The 21,400-nt window shown below is 46.5% G+C and overlaps 1 protein-coding gene across 4 annotated transcripts in view; it reads right to left on the reverse strand.

The window, feature by feature from the left end:
• Positions 1–475: 475 nt before the first annotated feature.
• TTBK1 (tau tubulin kinase 1) overlaps positions 476–21,400 on the reverse strand; it is a 107,615-nt gene continuing 86,690 nt past the window's right edge. For all 4 annotated transcript variants that reach the window (XM_033055862.1, XM_033055863.1, XM_033055864.2 and 1 more), the window contains 2 exons: positions 8,161–9,767; positions 476–7,452 (listed from right to left, as the gene is read on the reverse strand). In XM_033055862.1, coding sequence (XP_032911753.1) covers positions 7,026–7,452; positions 8,161–9,767 — 2,034 coding nt within the window. In that variant the 3' untranslated portion in view covers positions 476–7,025. The remainder of the gene's footprint in view (positions 7,453–8,160; positions 9,768–21,400) is intronic.

The raw sequence follows: 21,400 nt of genomic DNA on the forward strand, positions 1-21,400 counted from the left end.
CCAGGAACCTTTCTAAGGGAGTAGGTTTTTTTATTCTTTTCTGTTCCCTCCTCCACCACCCCCTCCTAAAGCTGGGTACTAAACTGTTACTACACACCCCTGGATGTGTCTGCACACCATAGACATGAGGTAACTTGAATATGGTAAAAGGAATGTTGTAAAAACTGTCCTCAGCTTAAACATCAGATGGTCAGAGAGTACTAAAAGTCAAACCATGCTAAGTTACTTGTTTGCTTTTGCTCCACTTCTCACATATTAATGTGCACGTCCAATACGTCTACAAATGTGGCATCTTAACTGTGGCATTTAGACTTTGCAAAGCATATTTTAAAATTTTGTTGTTGTTGTTAAAAAAGCAGACTTTTCTCTCTGACAAGTGCCGTTTTGGGAGTGGATGGCTGCGCCTGCTGCCTGCAGTGTGGCTGTAAACAAGGTTCACGGTGAAGGAACACCAATAAACGGGAGAAGACACCAATGAAAAGGTAGACAGGCTTTTAATGGCATGATCCAGAATCCCCTTTTAATAACAAATCTAATGACAACTGTGTTTTATATGAACAAGAAATGGTATAATAGTTTATTTTTTTTTTAAGATGTGATCTGAAATTAAGACAAATGCCAGGTGGGTCTGTACACAGACAGGGCTTCTGTGATGCATGCCAGATTTTATGGCCAAGAAATTTGCCATGCAGTTGAACCAGATTGTGGTTCCTCAGTCGGAGTCCTACATTCTGTTTGCAGTGTGTAAACATTCTCCAGCTGCTTTCCTAAAGAATGCAAAGAAGATATGTAGAGAGATTTAGCCTTGGGATTCAGTCACATTTCCAGGCAGGCAGTACCAGGGAGCAGAAGTCCTGTCTCCAGAGTGTGCCAGAGGCGAAGGAAAACATCGGTGCCAGGTACAACGTCTGAGTGTAGAGTCACATGCTATCGTGTTAAAAGGAGATATATAAAATTATCTGTGTTTCCAGCTCCAATTCCTGTCTGGAGAAGAAGCAGCAGGTCCCATAGCACAGCAGTCCTGCCAACACTGGTCTCACACACAGGGGTACCTCGTGTCCTGCAGAGCTCATCCCATCCCATAGGCAGGGATGGTCCCAAGCCTGGGCCGTGCGTTCCTGAAGAAACATCAACCCCAGCCCCCTCCAGGGAACCTGTGCCAGAGCTCCCTGCACTCCAGGCAGGGCAATATGGGCCAAGCCAGAGGCAGAGCAGCTGCTGAGGAGCACTGTGCTGACACCAGTCCTGCAAAATCTTCCCCAAAGCTCTCACCCCCGAGGCCCCTCTGGTTCAGGAGCTAAGGGCAGGAGGAATTATCATCTTGGTCCTTACCAGGAACCTAGCTCTGGATTTGCTTTGGTAGCTTCTTTCCTCCTTTCAGCACAGAGGGCATCAGTGTTTACTTTAAACCTGTTTTCCAGCCATTTGCAGCTCCAGAAATAAAAGGGATAATGTTCCTCCTTTTGACCCAGCACACTGGCCTGCTGGGGCAGTGCCTGCTGCACAGGTTGATGGCCAATTCTGCCTCAGGCTCTGCAGAATTCAAGAGGGCTTCAACTCCCCAGGCAGAAGGGAACTGATCTGGAGGGAACATACAGTGACTTTGAACACAAGATTTGCTGGAGGAGCTACCTTAGGAATGAAGTGACAGGAGAGTGATGGTGTATGAATCACTGTCATTTCATGGAATTCTGGCTGCACTTGGGATCACAGCTCACCTCAGCTTGCAGGCAGAGCTATTCCCTGGCCTCACAAAGCTATCAACCCCAATGCTCATGGAGGTCTGAACATCAGCTGGCTCTGCTGCCACTGCCAGCATAGTCCCAGCCCTTGGAATGCAGCATCTGCTGCTGCTGCTGAAGAGCAGAGCCCTGGGGGTTCTACAGAGGACCTCAGGAAGCAGCACACTGAGCCCATGGGCTCCCACCTAGCAGCGCAGTCACAGGCACACAGCACACCAGGAAAGGGCCTGAACAGCAGTCCGAGCTCTCTCTCCTACTGCAGGAGTAGCTGGGAAACAGATGAAGCCAAAGGTGTTTGCAAACTCTCAGGTGGTGCCTGTGGGCTTTGTCAAATCAGCCTAGCACTGCTGGATCATGGGCATGTTTCAGTTCAGCCAGAAGAAACTAATTTCATACCAAACTCATTATGTCCACAATGGGACTTTTACTGTGTTCACAGGATTAATTTAACTGCAGGTGACTGATGTGTGGGGCAAGGCCTTATGTGGGCATTGGTGTCTGTGCACGTGGAATAGTGGTGGGATTAGGCCATGGGTCAATGAACAGTACAGAGAAGAAAGAATTGTGCTGAGGGACCACTGAGCTGCTACAGGAGCTGCCCAGGCTATCAGTGATCGTCTTCTTATGCAGGATCTACAGTGAGAAAACACCTCTGTGTTGGAAAGGAGAAATGTAAAGATTTTCTTGCCCCAACACAGCCTGCTTTGGATAAGAGCATTTCATCACCAAACTCTCAGTGCTTGCATTATCCAGGGGCATCCACGTGACGCTCCAGATCCCGATCCATGCCCCACAGAGCTGGGTGTCAGTCCAGCAGCTGGTGCAGCTCTGGTGGCAAGCAAGACAGCTGTCAGCCACCCAGGCTGCCGTGTTCTGGCCCTGGCTTGTGCTCAGGCAGGTGGAGCCTCACAGCTGACACGCACTTTGGTAGAGTGGGACCCTGTTCCTCCATCCATATTCACTGCACACAGCAGTCAGCCCTGCACACATCTGAAGTCACAGATGAGACTTTTCTGAAGGTAGCAGCACCCTTTTTTTAACCTTTAGTCACTATATATAATGGTCACTACTTATACTGTTATAATAATATATATATTATAATATTCTTTACTTAAAAAAGAGCAAGCAAAGTCTCCTGCCTCTCACTGGTTCCAAGCACAACTGACCCAGAGAGATTTGCTACTGAAACACCTTCTGCACCAAGGCAAGCAGAAGTGCCTCTGCTGCCAACCAGACAAATCACTTAAGCAGCTCCATCCATCCGTGTGTTTGAGCCTCTCCATGGTGTCAGTCTGATTGGGGCCATCTGTCCTTTTTCTCCCTCTGCTCATATAACCATTGCCACAGTGGCTTAGCATTAAGAACTGCCTTTCAAATTCCCCACTTGGCACATCCCTCCTGTATCCATATTTCTTTGCAGACAGCTCCTGGCCAGCCAGCAGCCTTTTCACCCGCCAGGGTGCCATCTCAGCAGGGTAAGGCCTCTGAGAGTGAGGACTCAGCACAACACCAGGCAGTCCCAAAGACTCTTGTAGTCCTAACACACATGAACAAGACCTGTCTCTCCCTATCCATGCAGACGAAGGAGCAATGCTGGCTTGTCCCAGGAGTTCCCTCAAAACACACATGGGCACAATCACCTGCAAGGACACAGCCACACACCCCCAGCAGTGTTTGAGCAGCTTTATGTACCCTCAAGGCTTGACAGAGCTTGCATGAGACTCACAGCAGAGAACAACAGGGTCTTGCCTCTCCCACCTTTCTGGAATATGACAGCCACCATGTCCTGTGATGCCAGACTAGATCCTCTGGCATTCCTCAACCACCTAACTTCTCTCTAGTATCACAGACCTCATCCCCTCTTGTCCCCAGACATGTTCTCCTCTGTTTGCTCCAGCTATGGCAGGTGCCCTTTCAACTTTCCTGCAGGACAGAAGAGAGGACCCAGAGGAAATTCTGTGTGCTGCTGCTCTGGATGGGACCACCTCCATCCAAGAGGACATGACCTGGGGCACACCATGCTGTGATGCACTCTCCTGCTGCCCTCCATGCCAGAGAGATCTGGGAAGCAGGACTGTGCAGGAGCAGGGAGTCTGGTAGCACAGCTATGAGGAGACCAGCCACTCACGCTGGTCTCAGATCTCTACAGACCCAGTTGCACCCTCAGCCCAGCCCTGTCAAACAACACTGTGAACAGTGTTATTTTCTCTGCTGGCCATCTTTCCCTTGCTTTCTGAAACCTGTGGGTGTCAGGTGGCTCTCCAGTACATACCAGTTTGGCATGTATCCTGGTGGGACCAGGAATCCACTGCATCACAGAGAGAGATGATACCTTGGTGTCACTAGAATCCTGCCTGCTTCTTGTGGCTGGGTCATGGTAGACAGACCTCTTAGAAGACAGCTCAGTTTCACAGAAACCTTTTCATAATAAAAAGTCCCCACAGTCCTGTGAAAGACTTCACTGGATGGTTACTTCACAATTAAAAGTCTGCCCAATTTCTTCATCTGCTGTTCTCGGCTGCTCTGACTTCTCTGCTTTCATGTGCCAGAGGAAGACCACAGAACCACAGAATGGTTTGGGTTGGAAGGAACCTTAAAGGTAATCCAGTTCCAGTCACCCTGCCATGGGCAGGGACAGCTTCCACTAGACCAGGATGCTCAGGGCCCTGTCCAGCCCAGCCTTGTCTCTGCCCTGGAGCTTCCTTTCTGACACAAGGCCACAGAAAACTGTCCTTTAAACTTTTTCCTGAACAAATACACTGATTGTGCTTTATCGGCTTCCCATGATGAGGCAGGTTTGCTAACCCTGTTAATAGTCCTGTAGTCCTCTTTCAAAGCTCTTTCAAAGTCATTTTTGGCACGTGCATTAAGACCTGGACGGACCATCTGATAAAGGCTTCACAACCAAGTCTTACCATCTGAGCACTCTAAAATTAATAGACCTCCAATAAATTGATAGGAGTCCCATTATGATTTATATTTCTGGAAAGTATCTGTCTTTGAGTTTATTCTGTTTTCTAGTTTCTAAACCTGCAGCACATACTTAGGTCCTAGTCTGACCCACACTTCAAACTCAGAGAAAGTTATAGTGCTACCAGAAGTTGTCACAGTCTGTGTGTGTCCTTTTTCTATTGTGTGACCAAATGGTGAACCAGAGGGATAAAATGAACCAGATGAAAACCAAACTGGTGAATCAGCAGTTTGTGTCGTGCTGCATTTCCAGCCACTTTATCAAACAGCTGCTGCAGTGTAAATGTGGTGGAACTGTGCAACAAAGCAGGTGGAACATGGAGGGATGATGTTTTTGAGCTCAGTTCCCTCTGAGCTCCCAGTGCTGCTCTGCAAAGATGCGGGCATGTTTTCCCAGTGCTGCTTACTCGACCAGGGTGAACATCAATGGAAAACACTTTGGGTTAGGTGAAATAAATTCTTAGTGTTGGCAACACTGGGACTGTCATATGAAGAGGTAATTCCTGCCTCCTGTTTCTACACATTTCCCTGTTCAGGTGTGCAAGGAGTATCCTTTTCTCCCAGCCACCCTGTCACAGCTCTCATACTCCTTTCCAGGACTCCTGTAGATATGAGCAGCTTCAGGATTCCTTGAACTCAATGGCCATGAGTGTGACTGTCTGCATTCATGTTCAAATGAATCAAGCTTATTACTGTTCAGATTCCTCTGTCAAGCTTTGTGGTCTGGAAATAGTAAATATTTGCAGGTAGTTGCAACTACAAGAATAGGTGTATAGAGCAGCTGTATTTTGTTCTGCCTTATGCAAAGCCTCTTTTAGGCATGACAATGGTGTGAAGCACAAAGTATTTGGGTCTGGAGTGTTTTCTCCTGTGAGGTGTGGGGAAAATTTTGTCCACTTCAAGATCTCATAAGACCAGACAGGTATCAGTCCACCTTGCTTTCACTTTCAAGCCTTCCTAATTAGTCTGGGGGCTAAACAGTTGATTTAGCTCTAGCTGAGTGTTAAGCTTCTGCTCAGATAATATTTCTTGAAGAGCACAGCACTTGCTTTTAAGTTCACATTGTTCATCTTCAACGTGTGGCAGAGGTGAGCACTAAGGAAAATACATAAACCCCACCTCTGCCACTCAACCCATTGTCCCCTCAGATAGAAATGCACGTGGCCATGGCATGCCAGCAAACCTCTCATTGCAAAGCAGCAGGTTTTGGGTATACTACAGGGTAATAATTTCCCACCCTGCCCTGTAGGGGAACTTTCAACCACAGTGTCAAAATTCACAAACACCAGGAGCGTGACAATAAAACACAAGGAATTCAGGTGCAAGGAGCACCCAGGCTAAAGGCATCCAGTGACTATTCACATCTTCACAATGGAGCTGTGTTTGGTGGACTACAGGTCTGTGGCACCAGCCATGCTCAGGTTGACAGGAACCACCCTTGCTGGGGGATGTGGTGTCCACAGATCACAGTTTGGTATTTGTGACAGAAGTGGCTGCAGTGTGCTCCCTTCTACATTAATTAGCAAGAGCTCTTGATTTCCCAGCCAGCTGCCAACACATCCCTACTTTCACCCACCACACAGGCATCTGCTGAAACAGCAGCAGTGTCTGAGCAGTAATGCTAGACAGCCTCCTCTGGGGGACCTACTGGAGCAGGTAGGAGCATCCAGCAAGACCTTCCTGTTTCCTAACTCCCACCCATAGAAGCATCTCTGGAAAGGAGAGAAGAGCCCTCTCCTCCTTATCCCTTCTCTTATCTCAGCACACAAGGATGGATCCCTCCCTCTTGAATAAGCTAGTGGCAATCCCTTGCTAACAGGGGGTGGGAGGTGAGCCAACACTCAGGGACATGGTGATGGGAGACCAAGGCTGGTGTTTTCCCAGCAAGGAGAAAGGAAAGAGCTGCCTGCAGGACAGGAGCCTCCCTCTTCAGCAGGCCTTGCTCTTGTCACCTCTGCTCCTCTTTCCACAGCTGGGGTCGGTGTTGAGGACTGGTATTGCTAAGAGAGAGGGGAATCCCTGTGGAGGGAGGCAAGTCAGGCTCTGGGCAGGCTGCCTGGGTCACGGTTCGGTGCTGTGCGTTAGCAAGCGCGAGCTGCGGGCTGGGGGGATCTCCCTTGGAAAGGCTCCTTGGCTCAGAGGCTGCCAGGCCCATGGGAGCTGATTGCAGCGTGGGGTGAGAGTGAGTGAAGCATTCAAGTACAGCTACTGCTATACACTCGTGGGTCCAGCATGGAAGGCTGTGCTGCAGCATCTCAAGTGTATACTATACGTGGAAGTTACCCAGTCTGCCGGGCTCGCAGAAGAAGGTCATTATCTGGCAGCTGCCTTACTTTCCAGGGACACCTGCTTTCCTTTGGTTGCTGGACTTTGAGTCTGGGTTTTTCCTCTTTGTCGTTTTTTGGCCACGCCAGGAGATGGCAGGGAATCTCCTGTAGGCCCCGGGGTCTGAGCTGAGGGCTGAGGTCGGGGGGAAGGAGGAACTCGCTGAGGAGCAGTCCCTGGTTTATGCTGCCGGCAGGGAGAAGGGCTTTCCCTCCGAGGCAGCAGCTGGCTTCTGGGGGAAGTACTGGGGTTCCTGGAAGGAATGACAGGGCTCCGAGGGGATGCACCACTGGACCTCTGCGAGCTGCTCCGTGGAGGAAGAGAAGAGGAACTCGGTGACGAAGGAAGCCGACTTTGTACCTGCGTTGTTCGACCCTCGGATGGGACACTTCCAGCTGGTCTCTGTGTCTGAAGCCTGCAGAGGAAGAAAACAGGGAGGATGAAGGGGAATTTTGTAAGGGACTCTTGGGCTCCTGGCAGGATTGGCATGAATGTTGCCAGGCAATGACAAGGAGTCTCCAGCACCAGGATGGCAGAACCTATGCTGTGAACCAGGTGGGGTACCAGTTTGAACACCGTCCGGTAACTCAATGCAGTTAACTGCTAAGTGTTCACCTTGATTCCCCAGCCCTCTCTGAGTCAACACACAGGCATGGTATCTGGGACTCTTCTCAACATGCAGAACAGATGCAGCAACCTCTTCCAAGGCAGGAGATAAAATCTGGGCACGAGTTGGATTGCACCAGTTGGCCTCTGGTAGTAACTGTGATGGAAGATAAACCAACTGAAGCAATCCCAGCTGGCAGCATCACTGCCCTTGGAGCTCAAATTGCTAGTCAGGCCAGGAGGCCAGGTCTCCATGCAGCACAAAACCCCAGCTCAACACTGAAGGCATTTGCTATTATCAGACCGAGTGAAAGGGCTTGTAAAAGGAAAGGTCTCAAAGCCAGGGCAAGCGAAGAGAGGCTTCAAAAGAAGAAGACAGAGAGGTAAGTATTTCACACACCTGTAGGTTGAAATGACTGGTAGGAAACAAGGATGAAGTCACAGGAGGTGAGCAAAGCCCTGGCTGTGTCTCCTCAACAAGCCCAGCTCTTTGCATTTCTCACCATTTTGGTCTTACCTGCAGGCAGCAGCTGCATCCTGTGGGGAGCTGCCCAGCCCTGCCACCGCAGCAGCCACGGAGCTCTCCGACCTTGCCACCTCCAACGGCGTTTTCACCGGCACGATGGGACGAGGAATTCTGCTCCTTGTGCTTATGGCTCTCTCTTCTCTCCCCAGCAGCACAGCCTTCTTCTCTCCCTTCCGTGGGATGGAGTCATCAGAGTCGTGGGTGTCCTCCTCGGAACCGGTGGCCGACAGGGTTTCGGAGGCTCGCCGCCGCTCGTCGCTGGATGAGGCTGAGGAGGAGGCGCCGGAGGCCAGCCGGAGCAGCCGGCTCTGTCTCTTCTCCATCACCAGGCGAGCCAGGTCGGGCTGCTTTGCCCTCTTATAAAGCCTTTCTTTGGCTGAGAGTGAAGTTGAAAGGTCTGAGCCAGTGTCCTCCTCAGAGAACAAAATGGGAATCCGGCTCCTATACCTGGAGCCCAGCGGCCTCCTGGGGCCCTGCTGCGGCGTGTCCAGGAGGGTCTCTGCTCGCTTCAGGTGCTCTGTGGCTGATGCTGCTTTCTCGAGGCCAGGCTCCCTGGTAGCCACCTTGTCAGGCTCTTCCAAATCCAGTGAGAGCAGTGCTTTGCCGGAGAGCTCTGGTTCGTCCTCGGGAAGCTTTGGCACACCGTTGGGAAGGGCCGGCTGCTCCCCCATGGTCTCTGAGGTGGTCTCGACGGGATTGGCTGAAAGCGCGCAGCTCTCCGTCTCTGCCCCTTCCAGCCCCGAATGAATGCTTCCATTCTCCACCAGCACCAGGTCGTGGTGGTCCAGCTCCTCCTCGATGATGGCCTCCTCGAACTGCCCCGGGGGGCAGCACTCCTCGTGCCGCATCAGCTGCCCGCTGGAAGACATCACGTTCAGGTGCGTCTTCTCAGCAATGTGCACGAATGTGCGCTCCACTTTGGTAAACGGGGAGGAAGCTGTAGCCACTGCCACGGGAGGCTTTGGTTCAGATTTAAGGACTGAGGACAGGGTCCCTGGCTCAGACACATCCAGCTGGCTCCCCATGGGCTGCGGCCGCTCACTCTGGGGTGTCAGTGCAGCGAGAGTGCCCAGATCAACTTCTGGAGGTAAGTCTGCGGCCACTGGAGACTTCTTCAGATCGCCTGGTGAAAACAGCACTAATGTTTTTGAGCCTTCCTCCAGCTCCAGGTCCCCATCAGCAGTGGATGCTCGACCCTTGGACCCCTTCTGGTCATCAGCCAGGAGCGTGGATGGTGCACACTCCTGGCTGCGCTCTGTGCTCTTCTGACTCAGGTCACTGCTGGAATCACTGTGCATGTCAATCTCATTGCCCTCCTCCTCCTCCTCCCCCTCATCCTGCTCATCTTCCTCCTCCTCATAGTCTTCCTCCTCTTCTTCCTCCTCCTCCTCCTCTTTTCCATTCATTTCCAGGTAAGGTTCCAGAGGTTTGCAAGGAGCAGTCAAGATGATATTTGAGAAATCAACTTTCTTTATCCGCTGGGATAACTTAGGCTTTTCCCAGTAGTTGCACATATCTTTTCTGAAGTCTTGGTAAGGCAAACTTAAAGGGACCGCCTTGGGCAGGCCATTCATTTCAAATGACTTCAGCAGGTATGCCTGTAGGAAGACAAATGTGACAAAAGAAGAGGGTGAGTTAGCATTCTGACGCAGCACTGACACAGAAGACATTGGGACCAACAGCAGCAGGAAAAATCCATGGAAAGCATCTCACCCATCATACTTCCAAAATACATGCCTGAGCAGTCATCACTTCATCATTTCCATCATACAAACTTTAGAAAGGAGAGATTCACAGATACTTATCAACAAAGGAAAAAAAATGTGCCAAATAAGTTCCTTTGTCAGCAATCTTTAACCTTGACCTATCAGAACCATTTTCAAGCAGGTCCTCAGGATTTTTTTCACATTTCTCAATCTTCTTCAGCATTTACGAATTTATTTCAGTATTTATATATTTATATAATCACTCCTTCCTTACTGGATCCACTTAGCAACTCTCTTTTAAGCCTTCAGGCTTCTGCTTCCACTAAAATCATCAGCAAGTCATGAAAGCTGGCACATAAAGTGTCATTATCAGACCCTGGGGTGTCCAACCAGGAGAAGTGAAGGGCAGACAGGGCAGGTGGTGGGGGCACTGTTTCTCCAGCAGCAGCCTGTGGCAGTAGCAGGCTGTGAAATGATTGCAAATGATCTTACAGAAAAACAGTAGCTCACACACACATGCACACACTTGACCAAACAAGGCTAAAATAAATAGGAAATGCCTGTCAAGCATGGCCTAATTAACAATCAGTTGCAAATGAAAATCACATCAGCACCACTCTACAGAATGGATTTAAAACCAAATCATTTACAGCACACTTCTGTTAGGGCTTGCAAACTGTAACCTCTCCATAAAATCAAGTGGTCAATAATGTTACCCTTGAAAAGTCCTAATCATGAACAGCAGGGCTCCAAACATCTGCATTTTCCAGCAGCATTCAACTGTGCCAGAGGATATTTAGGCACCCATGCACCCACTTAACCATGTGAGCTCCAGAGCTGCTAACAGCTACCACATTCACCTGGCCATGGGAATGGATCTTTTTGTCTCTACTGGGGAGAAAAAGTCCTCAGTAGCTTTTCAGTCCAACGGCACAATTAAAAATTGTGCTGAAAATCTGCATGTGCTAAGCCTGAAAAATGTACTATTTTTATGCTCCTGTGCAACAGACACATTTCAAATAGGTTGGTGGGCAGCATCAAGCTGTTCTGCATGGTGATAAGTTGTTACCTAGTTAATATTTCTTTTTATATCTCATAAATTAAAACACAGACTGGTTTTGGCAATACCTCTGGAATCCAACGCTGCTTCTTTTCTTTCATTAAAGCTGAAGCTTGGCCCTGAAGATGGCCCTGCATTAGCCTGGCTTGGGCTTTCATGACCCACTCTACCTTTTCTATCAGGATGGCAGAGGTGGAACTTGGTAAGAGGCACTAACCACCCTTTGCAAAGGAAATTACCCATGTGGCTTCTTCCCTCAGGCATTTCTTGGAAATTGGTTCATTCAACAGCCTAGGATTGGATGGTTCATGTTGGTTGGGTTTGTTTTTCCCAAGAAATACATCCACAGTGCTACTCCAGGAATCCTAAACAAACAGATGCACTTCCCCAGAGGGAATGGGACCTGACTAACATCTTGCCTTGTGCTGAGCCTCCCAGTGGAAAGAGTTCCACAACCCCAGCAACAGTCCCTCTGCTGCTCTACTTCACACCCTTTTCTAGATGCTGTGTTTGATGATGCAGATGGACAATTCCTGTTTTTCTTTGCACAGTGAAATACGCACCTGTGGAGACCTTCAAATCTCCTCCCAGCCCTTGGCCTGTGTCATCTCTTCTGCTTTGTGGTCAAGGTGAGCTGAATCCAGCCCTGCAGAGCACATCCTACGTAGGCTAGAGATATGGTTTCTGCGCCCTGCAGTTTGCTCCACCAGCAGCCCTGTCTCCAGCAAACCCTCTTTCCTCAAAAACTTTTCCCTTTCCTCAAGAACTTTTCCCTTGCAAGACATTGGAAGTTTTTCTGAGATGAGGTTGCTCTAAGCAATAATGTATGACATGGAGCTGGACAGCAAGATGTTGCTGTAAGAAAAATATTAGTTCTTAATTTCTTTATTTCTTGTGCTCTGGTGCCCCTTTGCTACCATTGATTCATGCTGTAGATAACTTTCTAAATTCCACATACTTCCACTTCCAGTCCATGTAAATTCCACTCCTACAAATTCCTTGCAGTATTTGGTAAATGGACTGCCTTTCTGTCTTTCATTTCAATTTCTCCATGTATTTTCTATTTCCCTGTACAGACACTGCACCCTAAGCACAACAGTGACTGCTTTGACCTTTGGGAGACTTGGACTGCTTAACCTGCTGCATGCAGTACCCCAAAACTGCCAGAAAATTCCTTAAAGCAGCCCGAGATAGTCGCTGCTTTGCCACTTATAAATACACCATGGAGAAAGTTCAAAGAACAAATATCCACTACAAGAAGTTCTGCTGAACAAGGTGTTCCCAGTTTGAACCCCTCCCTAGAGAAACTTGGATCCTGTCTTGACAGTCACTATGTGTCTTCTGTACTACATCACACTCTGCCGCTCTAGGATTACTCCCCAAAGGCCAGGGAAGAACTTTTCTGGTCTGCTGGACTAATGGGGAGAAACCGAGGGAAGATGTCAGAAGATCAGAAGTGGAGAGGCTTAGCTTGTATCTTAAAACTGTAGAATAAAAAGATACAAGGAACCTCTGAAGATCTCTGCTCCAACCAAAGCAGGACCAACTTAGAGCTGGCTGTGCTGGGCCATGTCCAGCTGAGTGTTAAGTACCTCCAAGGATGGAACCTCTTTGGGACCCTCTCCTAAGTTTGAGGCTCTTCATGTAAAAAAGGTGGGGCAGTTAGTACCTAATTGCTATATCTAACTTCCCTTCCATGCAACTTTTGTCCATAACATCTCATTCTTTCACTGTGCACCTCTGAGAAAAGTATCTCCCTCCATCAGGCAGTTCAAGGAAGAAATGAGATGCCACACCAATCCTCTTTGTAAGGCAGAACAAACCCAGATCTCTCAGCCTCTCCTCATGCCAGATCCTGGCAGCCCTCTGTCAGGTTCACTCTCCTGTGAGCAGGAACTCTGCCATGAGCTAAGGCAGTCACATTTTCCTGCTTGTTTGCCCTCACATCTCCACTCCTGACTTTCTCTTGACTTGCTGGTCACTTGTCCAGGAATACCTATGGCACTACATGTGTCTGAGCATGTGTTCCTCACCAAGTCAGCACATTTCACCCCTTTAACACTGTGTGTCTTAATAAAACCTGTCTTAGATTATTAACTAAGGTTGAAGTGATTGCTGCCCTAACAAACATTTTAGGACTTTGCCTACTTTATAGTTAGACCTAGAAACTCCCAGATGGAATTCTGTGGAGTTTTGCAACAGAAGGCAACTGGGTTGCCAGAGATAGAAATAAAATCTGAAAGAAAGTGGGACAGTTCAGAATCTGAAAAACTTATCAACCTATTAGAAACATCGATATCACTGCCCTTTTCCAAGCTCATGAATGCAAAGGAGTGCCCCTTACCAACAAGAGCACTCATGAAGACTAGGTGGTGACAGATTTGGAAAAAAAGAGGCATCACTTGCCTTATAATTCACCAGTGTGGCCAGTAAACAAACCAACAGTGGTATTTCATCATGGATTGTCAACAGTTTTTTGTTAATACTGCAACTTCAACTGCTGCAGCCCCAAACATTGTTGAGATGGTGACACTGCCACAGGGGCTGCTCATACTTGGATGGCTACCCTAGATGTGCAGGACATGCTTTTCATAATTCCCCTCCTTGACCACATTTTCTTTTCATTATTGCTTGACCTCTTTATGGACTACTAAGGAAAGAAAAGTCACAGGAATGATGTAACTGCACATGAATGTATTAGAATTGTTACTAAGTGAGCTGAGATTGTTCCAACAACTCTGTCCCATACACCCAATTGACCTTACACAGAATGAGAACTCACTGGGCACAGGTCTCATTGTAATCTATGGCAAAAGGGGCCAGAACAGGTGGAGACACCATGGGAGTTTAGCTCCCACTCTTTCACTGATACCAAAAAGAGGTGCTCTGATCTTGAAAAGAGGTGGTCTCCCTGTGAAACAGGCAGAACACATAAAGAGAGGATAAAGTGTGATCATGAGGGGACTTTCCCACCTCCCAGATGTAGCTCATAAGGGTACAGTGTCACCTGCAGGCACTGCTCAGCAACCTATAGTGGTCTGTCTATCTGGGAGGTATCAGTGGAATTATGAAAGAATGGTTCAGCACACTCCCCCTCCCACTGGAAATTCAGAGTGGGAATGGCTCAGGTTTCATAGCCATGATGGTTCAAGACTGGTCCAAAGAGGAAGAAATCTGATGGATATTTCACATTCCATAATATCTCCAAGCTAATGCTCCTGTCAAATGCTTCAAGGGGTTATGTTACGAGATGGAAGTTCAGGTCTTGCTTCAAATCTTATTCTACAGCTAATCCAAGCTTTTGGATGGACACACAATATTACTTAGAGCACTGCGTGTTCATCTCCCTTAGTCTCCCAGCTCACCAGTTCTTGGGAAATATTAACTATGGATTTGACCAAAACCTGGGAGATCATGTGAAAAAAACCACACAAATCTGACCTGAGGAACTAAGAAAAATATATTTTGAAGTGGCACAAGAACAATGCAAGCACATGGAACTGCAACATCCCTAGGCCACCATTAATATTTGTGACTAATAGGGAAATGATCAATATGATTTACCATAATCCCCAGGACATGTGTACTAATATACCATGAGGAATGCATATTCCAAGGGTGTGGAGAGTGCCACAATGTGGTGTCTGGTCTTTTTTGACTAACAGTGACACCAGGCCCGACATGATTTTTTCAGAGCTAAGCATACCCTTCTGGGGCCCATCAAGTGGCTCAGCAGTGATGGAGCACGGTCTGCTGAGGGACAGTGATGCCAACACACACTGGGTTTAGTGACACTTCGTCACCTTTGGAGAAAGCAGCCTCTTACAACAGTGGTGAGTGCAGACAAGTCAAAAGGGAGTCAAAGACCAATGTATGTCCTGGGTAAACCAAAATATGTGTCGTGTATTCCATATTTTTCCTATGCCAACCTTCCCAAGATTATCTCCATCCCTTTCAAAGACAGGACAGGCACACTGTGCTCTCTTTCTTGTTTCTCCCTAGGCTGTCAAGAGAGTTGCCTGGGGCAGGTTCTCAGAGCCTGCACAAGGCAGAAGCCCTCTTTTGTTTTCTCTCTGGGCATTAGAGAATTTCCTAATACCGTTTTGGCTGCTCTTTCTGGAAGCAATCCCTGTTTCTGGAGCTGGGGAGAACGTTTTCCTTGGACCTTTTCACTGTTGCTGCCCAGGACATCCCAGAAAGTCAGACCTGTTCTCTCTCCACAAGTTCCAGCCACCACTGCTGATGGAACTGCCACTGCCAGGAGAGCCCCTGTTGCGTGATGCAGAGCAGACAACCTGGCAGCATTGACTTTTGGTTCTGGACAATAAAAAATGGCACTTTCATGATTTTTGGTTTTGCCCCTGTTCTCCATTGGTTGCTTGTTAGGGGAAGAGGGAGATCTGTAATCTCGAAGGCTCAGTTGCTGTGTTGTGTTTTTTCTTTTTTTTGTTCCTTCTCTCAGCCATGTGGTCAGCTCCACCAGCTTGTCTTTACCAACAAGATACTTGTGACAAGTGGGCCTGCAGTGGGGGAGGCTCTGGAATCTATTTCCACACCCCAGCTGATGGTATTCCATTATCAAATGATGTTATATAACCTTACTGGACAAATCGAAGCATTGACTCATGTGGTACCAGAGGAAATAAAGGAATTGCAGCCAACATCAAAAACGGCTTTGCAAAACAGACTAAAATTAGACTTTTATTATGGCCTGAAAATGGAGTGTGTGCATGTGTGAGTCTGTCTGATGACACCTGCTCCATCCACATATCAAATGTAACTAAGGATCTTTGTGAACAACCATATCATATGAAGCACACAGCAAGAGCAAATAGAGATCTTGGACGTAGTATGGAAAATGGATATTGCACAAGCTCCCGCATGGGTTAGGTTTTTCACTTACTGCCTGGCTACAGAGATTATCACAATCTTTGTTATTAGTTTTTGTTGCAATTTTTACATTTTGTGGATTATCACCAATGATAACACAGATAATGTTCTGTCAGATATGCATAAGATCTGTATGGATGGAAATAAAAGATGTGGAAGAGATGGAAAAGGATTCACCCAAGAGAGATACCCCAAAAATCAATTATAGGAAGTTAAATGAATCTTATGATGTCCCCTGTGGTCAAGAGAAAGAAACAGGCAGTCCATGATGTCCCTCAGAGTGCAGCAATGTTCTGGCTGTTGTTTGTGTGGTTGTGGCCAGGGGGTGAATAATGTGATGAGTGCCAAGTGCTGGTTTATGTTGGTGACAAACTGACAATTCTGGAGCCCTCACTTACCCTGCACATGGCTCAAGCAAGGTGAAACCACTGGATGTTGTCCAGGGTGAAGTGGAGGCCTCACAGCTCAACACTGTTTCAGTGCCAGTCATCAGCCTCCCCCTTCACCCTCCACAACAAGCTGTGTTATAACTCTGGTTCATTAAGAAGAACAGGACATGTACAAAGACTCTCTGGAGCACCACTGACTGCTGACTCAGTGGGTGGAGAAAGACTAAAGTGATTATTTCACCTTTTGTATCAACCTTAAATCTGACTGAAAGTAACCAAGACCCTAATTAAGCCTTATTTGCAGATTACCTTTCACACACACCTTAGAATGCAAATGAAGAGGAAAAGGACATACCTTACATCTATGATGACAGTCACCAGAATCCCAGCAATGACATGTGATTGTTCCACCCCTTTGGAAAGCAGCAAAAATTATTGTATAAAAGAAGGGGGGCACTGGGGCAAAGAAAAAGCACCATCCATGAATCTGAATTGTGGAAGTTCTTACTTAACTTGGCCGGATCTGTAGTACTGATAAATTGCATTATATGTGAATTTGTGATCTGTGAATTTGTGATCAAGTTCTTATTGAACACAATCAGACACAGTATCAAGACCACATTCTCTGTAAATCTGTGCCTGTGAAACGTTCTTTTTGAACTCAGATAGAATTAGGAATAATTAGCAATTAAGCCAGCCACACCCAGCCCCCCAATCGCTGAGAACCTGATGGATCTGAGGACAAGTGGGTTTATTTTCTGTCAAAATTTCTATACCCTTAATGCAACATGTGGTACAGAGTGTGGGCTCAGTGTCCTCCAGAAAAGCCTGCTCCCCTAAGCAGCTCTGCACTGATGTGGGGAAAAGGGAAAAGAGAACAGTTACCTGTTGAAGCCTAATAAATTTTCCCTTTTACTTTAGAATTTGAGATTTTTAGTCTCCCATGTCTTCAAAGCAAATATCAACCAGCTACAGGAAAACAAACCCTCACAACATTTATCTCACATAAATTCAGGAAATGATGCACTTCTATCGACTGCTCTGTTTCAGACCATGCTCTAAACCATGGCATCACTGGATCCTTCTGCAGACATACACATCTGCCACACCCTGTCAGCCTCTCAGGGGCAAACTAAAACACACTTTGAAGCATGGAGAAGACAAGCTTTGGACCTTGCTAAAAGCAGACTCCAGAGTAATTCTTCCTGGCCATCCATAGAATTCCCAGGAGAAAAGGGGACTCACACACTGTACAACCCTCCACGTCTGAGACCACAGCCTTATCCAGGCTCTTCCTCCCAGACCATCACCTGTCTGCACAAACTGCTCTCTGCCTTTGAGGAGCTGGAGTCTTGTGATTCTTCTGCATGAGGGAAATTTCCACCACCCTTTCCACAGGTACCACAGTCTTCACATGCCTTGAATTGAAATCACAGTGTGGCCTTCCCAAAGTGTATAAAACACCTCTCTAACAGTTTGTTTTTAATAACTTTGTTTCTATTCCCAGATGTGTCTTAACTGCAGGTTTTTAGTGATCACACGCATAAGCAGTAATGGAGCTCTCACTGTTCTACCAGATCTCCAACTCCCTGCACAGTGCTCCCACGTACCCAAGGATGAGCAGGGGGACACCTTCCCAGAGCAAAGGAAGTAGAAGAAAGCAAGCAAATAAAAAACCCAGCCATCAACAAGATGCTGCCTTTGATTCTTTAATAAGGTTTTGGTAGTATACAAGCTTTTTTCTGTTTGTTTGTTTTTTCTTTTTTTTTTCCCCGATTGTCTGGATTAACATACATGGATTTAAAAAAGGCACAAAATCCATTGCACAGCTTCTGTTTCATTTGTTTTTGATGACATTGCCTGTTCATTGTGATTTCAAGTGTAGGATTTTACAGTACTCTGCAGCATTTACAGCATGATCTACATACAGGTAATCAATGCATGCTTTTATACAGGAGACAGAATTCCAATTCTCTCTCAGTATTTCTATATACACAATAATACAGTCTTTTTCTTCTGAAAAAAAAGCTTTAAATTGGTCTTGCATGCTTGGTATACCAGAAGAATTAGTGCAAGCATATATTACAGTGTTATTGCAGTACAAAAAGGGGTTGACTTTAGGCTCTAAAGGGATTAGATAAGGAAGAATAAAAAGACTCGAGGAAAACAAGCTTTGGATCCCTTTAGTCAACTATGTCCTTCCAAATGGATCCCTACACAGTACTGCCTTTAAAGCTACAGCAGGCTGTGTCCCCTCCATCTCCCTGCTGCCTTCCCCCTGAGACAAACTTCCACAGCTTCTGCAAACCTCCTGTCCCTAGCAGTCCATGAGGACTCCTGGCAGCTTGAGGAATCCCTTCTGCTGGACCTCTTCTTGAAGGGGACTGCTCTGAGATCCAATTCTTCAAGCAAACTCAAGCCCCAGCAGATGGAGTTTCTCAAGCAAACCAGCAAGCACAACAGGTTCCCTACAGCTTTTGTTTCCTTTCAGCAGCAATGACCACAGAAACCCACATTCACCTCCTACTCAAGTAGCAGCTGGTTAAATATGGTTTGGACTCTCCTGCTTAGCAGCAACAGAAGTCTAACAGGTGACACAAGGTAATGCAAAGGAAGGATATGCTGGTCCCTGAGATTCTTCGTGGGAGCTGAAAAGTCTGAGAAGTAGAAATCAAGTTCTCAACACGACGTTAATTGTTCCACTGGAAATGGGAAGAGGCCTTAGTCCTGAGAGATGCAGATGGCACACAGACAGCAAGAGCTGTAGTCCAGTCTTCCCTGTGACAGCTTTTATTTGGATACAATCAGGACCTTAGCATATCCTGGAAGTGACATTATCCTCTGCCAACATAGACTAAGCTTGATTGGGACTGGGAGATCTGGCAGGATCGACAACAGTGTGTGGAAAAAAAACTAGAATCTGAGTTTCTGAAGCAACTCTTTCTTCAAACCAGCATCCAATGAGGTAAAAGTAGCAGGGGTCTTAGAGCTGCCATGCTTACTTGCGGGATCTCTGTGTTCCAAGAATCAGCACCATAAATGTTAGAGATGTTCTTCTATCCAGCATCTTACCATCAATGCTCCACAGCCTTTTTCGTCATTCTTTTTACCAAGGTGAACAGGACAATCCAATCCTGTGCTGGATAAGTGCTCTGCTCCTCCCTGTTTGTGCTTTCACATGTTAGGTTTGTGCCAGTTTTCCTAGCGTCTTGGATGGAAGCAAAAGTTCTGTAAAGGTGGGATGCCTGCTGTTCAGCTTCCCAACTCTGGACCCACCAGTGTCTCCAGTGAGAGCCAAGACAGAGCTCCCTGTCTGAGAGGACATGGGGATCACCTCATTTTTATCACTCACTGGAGACTTGGGAAATAGTGAGCGAAGTGGAAGGAAATGATAATCCAAAAATTCCTCTAGTCCCTAACTGTAAAGGCAACTTAATAGCAGCAAGAAAGAAGAAGAACAATATTCTGAAAGCTAAACATCTTCCTAAGTCATAAAAAACCCCAGAAGTCAGCAGTGCTGAATAAGAACCTGATCTATTAGGGGTCTTCTAGAAAGGGCCAAGCTGAAGGGGCAAAAGTCCCATGGAAATCCTCCTTATCTGACTTGTTCAGAGGAAATTTGCCATTACTGTGTTTCATGTTGCCAGATAATTAATTGCACTCATAATTAAACTTAGAAACTTGTTGGAGTTGTTGGAGGAAACCCTAGGAATTTTTATGAGGCAAGTGCACTAGATGAGGTAACTCATTGAACCACTTTGCATATGAAAAAATAAAACCTCCAAACATAAAGCAATTTTCTTTTCAATCATTAGAAGACATGCAAGTAAATGAAAAGTGGGGATTGCTTCCAATCCCCAGGTTACATGGTTAGCAGCTTGTTCAAAATCTACATTCATCATAACATCATTTTTTTCAACGGCAGGTGTGATATAAAGAAGTTGCAATACAGCAAATAACACTTAGAAACATTTCCCAGAAATTAATCTTTGCGCTGTCCCCTAGAACTGCCAATGCAGGTTTGTGTTATAGTGACCCACACACAAAACATGTGGCATAAAAACACAACAAAAAGCAAGGTAGTGCCACAATGATTAGCCTTCATGTGTTTTATTTCATGTTTTAGTATTACCCAAAATAGACGTTTGCATACTATAAACGATATCTTGAGTGCCAGCACTGTTCTCATCATTAGAATACTCTGCCACCAGCTGACAGCAAAAGGAGAGAGATGTATTTATGTCATAACACACTGAATGAACAGACCTGGGCTGGGCCAGGTGGCTGAAATCAGACCTGCAGCATGCAGAGGAGGCTGAGTGTACCACCTGAACCAGATGCCATAAAGATACTTTCTGTAAGGGGCTGAGATTTGTTCTTTGCAACAGCCTTTTCAGCATTTGGGGGTGTGCAAAGTGCACTACTGGCACAGAAACTGTTCTGTAAGGCAGGACCACGTGTGGGTCATGCACATACACAAACACACAGACAATCAGAAATGGAAGCTCCAGCATAAAGCATCCCAACACCATCCTGGGGACAACAGCGAAATCAGGAAGCACATCTGGCTTACTTTGGTCAGCCTCTACAGAAATTATTTTCTCTTCCAGTTATTCTGGGGAAAGCTGGCAACTACAACGAAGCAGGTCAAGGAAAAGGTACCCTATGTTCTCCAGCTGAGAAATAACTGAGGCAATTTTTTCACAATAAACACTAACAGAATTTTAGGAGTTTGCAAATTATCCACGATTTTAAAGGCTTCAGACCTTGTCTTCTAGGAAATGCATTTTTTTTTTTCAGCTAGCCTCTTGCAGCCCATCTGTTACTGCCAAGCAGAGCTAGACAGATATTTGATAGATATCTTCAAATTTTTCTTTCCCATTTTAACCAAAGGGAAACAAGAAAAGCAAAAATAAAAATAAAAGATTCTCTTTCGAACAGACTGGGATAAAAGAGCCCTTTCTTATTCAATGTGAAAGTAGCAAAATGGTCTCAGCTTCAGGTAAAGTTCTGAGAGTGTCATGAATAAATCTCTAATGACAACCATTAATAAAATGTGTCATTCATATAACCCAGCAGCTGACAACATAAATAAACTCAGTCATGGACAGAACTGCATCAGTTACTATGTGACTGTAATACAAATATAACTGGATACCACAGAGACTCCATGTAGCCTAAGGAAC

The sequence above is a fragment of the Catharus ustulatus genome, chromosome 3 (assembly GCF_009819885.2).
Source record: "Catharus ustulatus isolate bCatUst1 chromosome 3, bCatUst1.pri.v2, whole genome shotgun sequence".
NCBI lineage: Eukaryota > Metazoa > Chordata > Aves > Passeriformes > Turdidae > Catharus > Catharus ustulatus.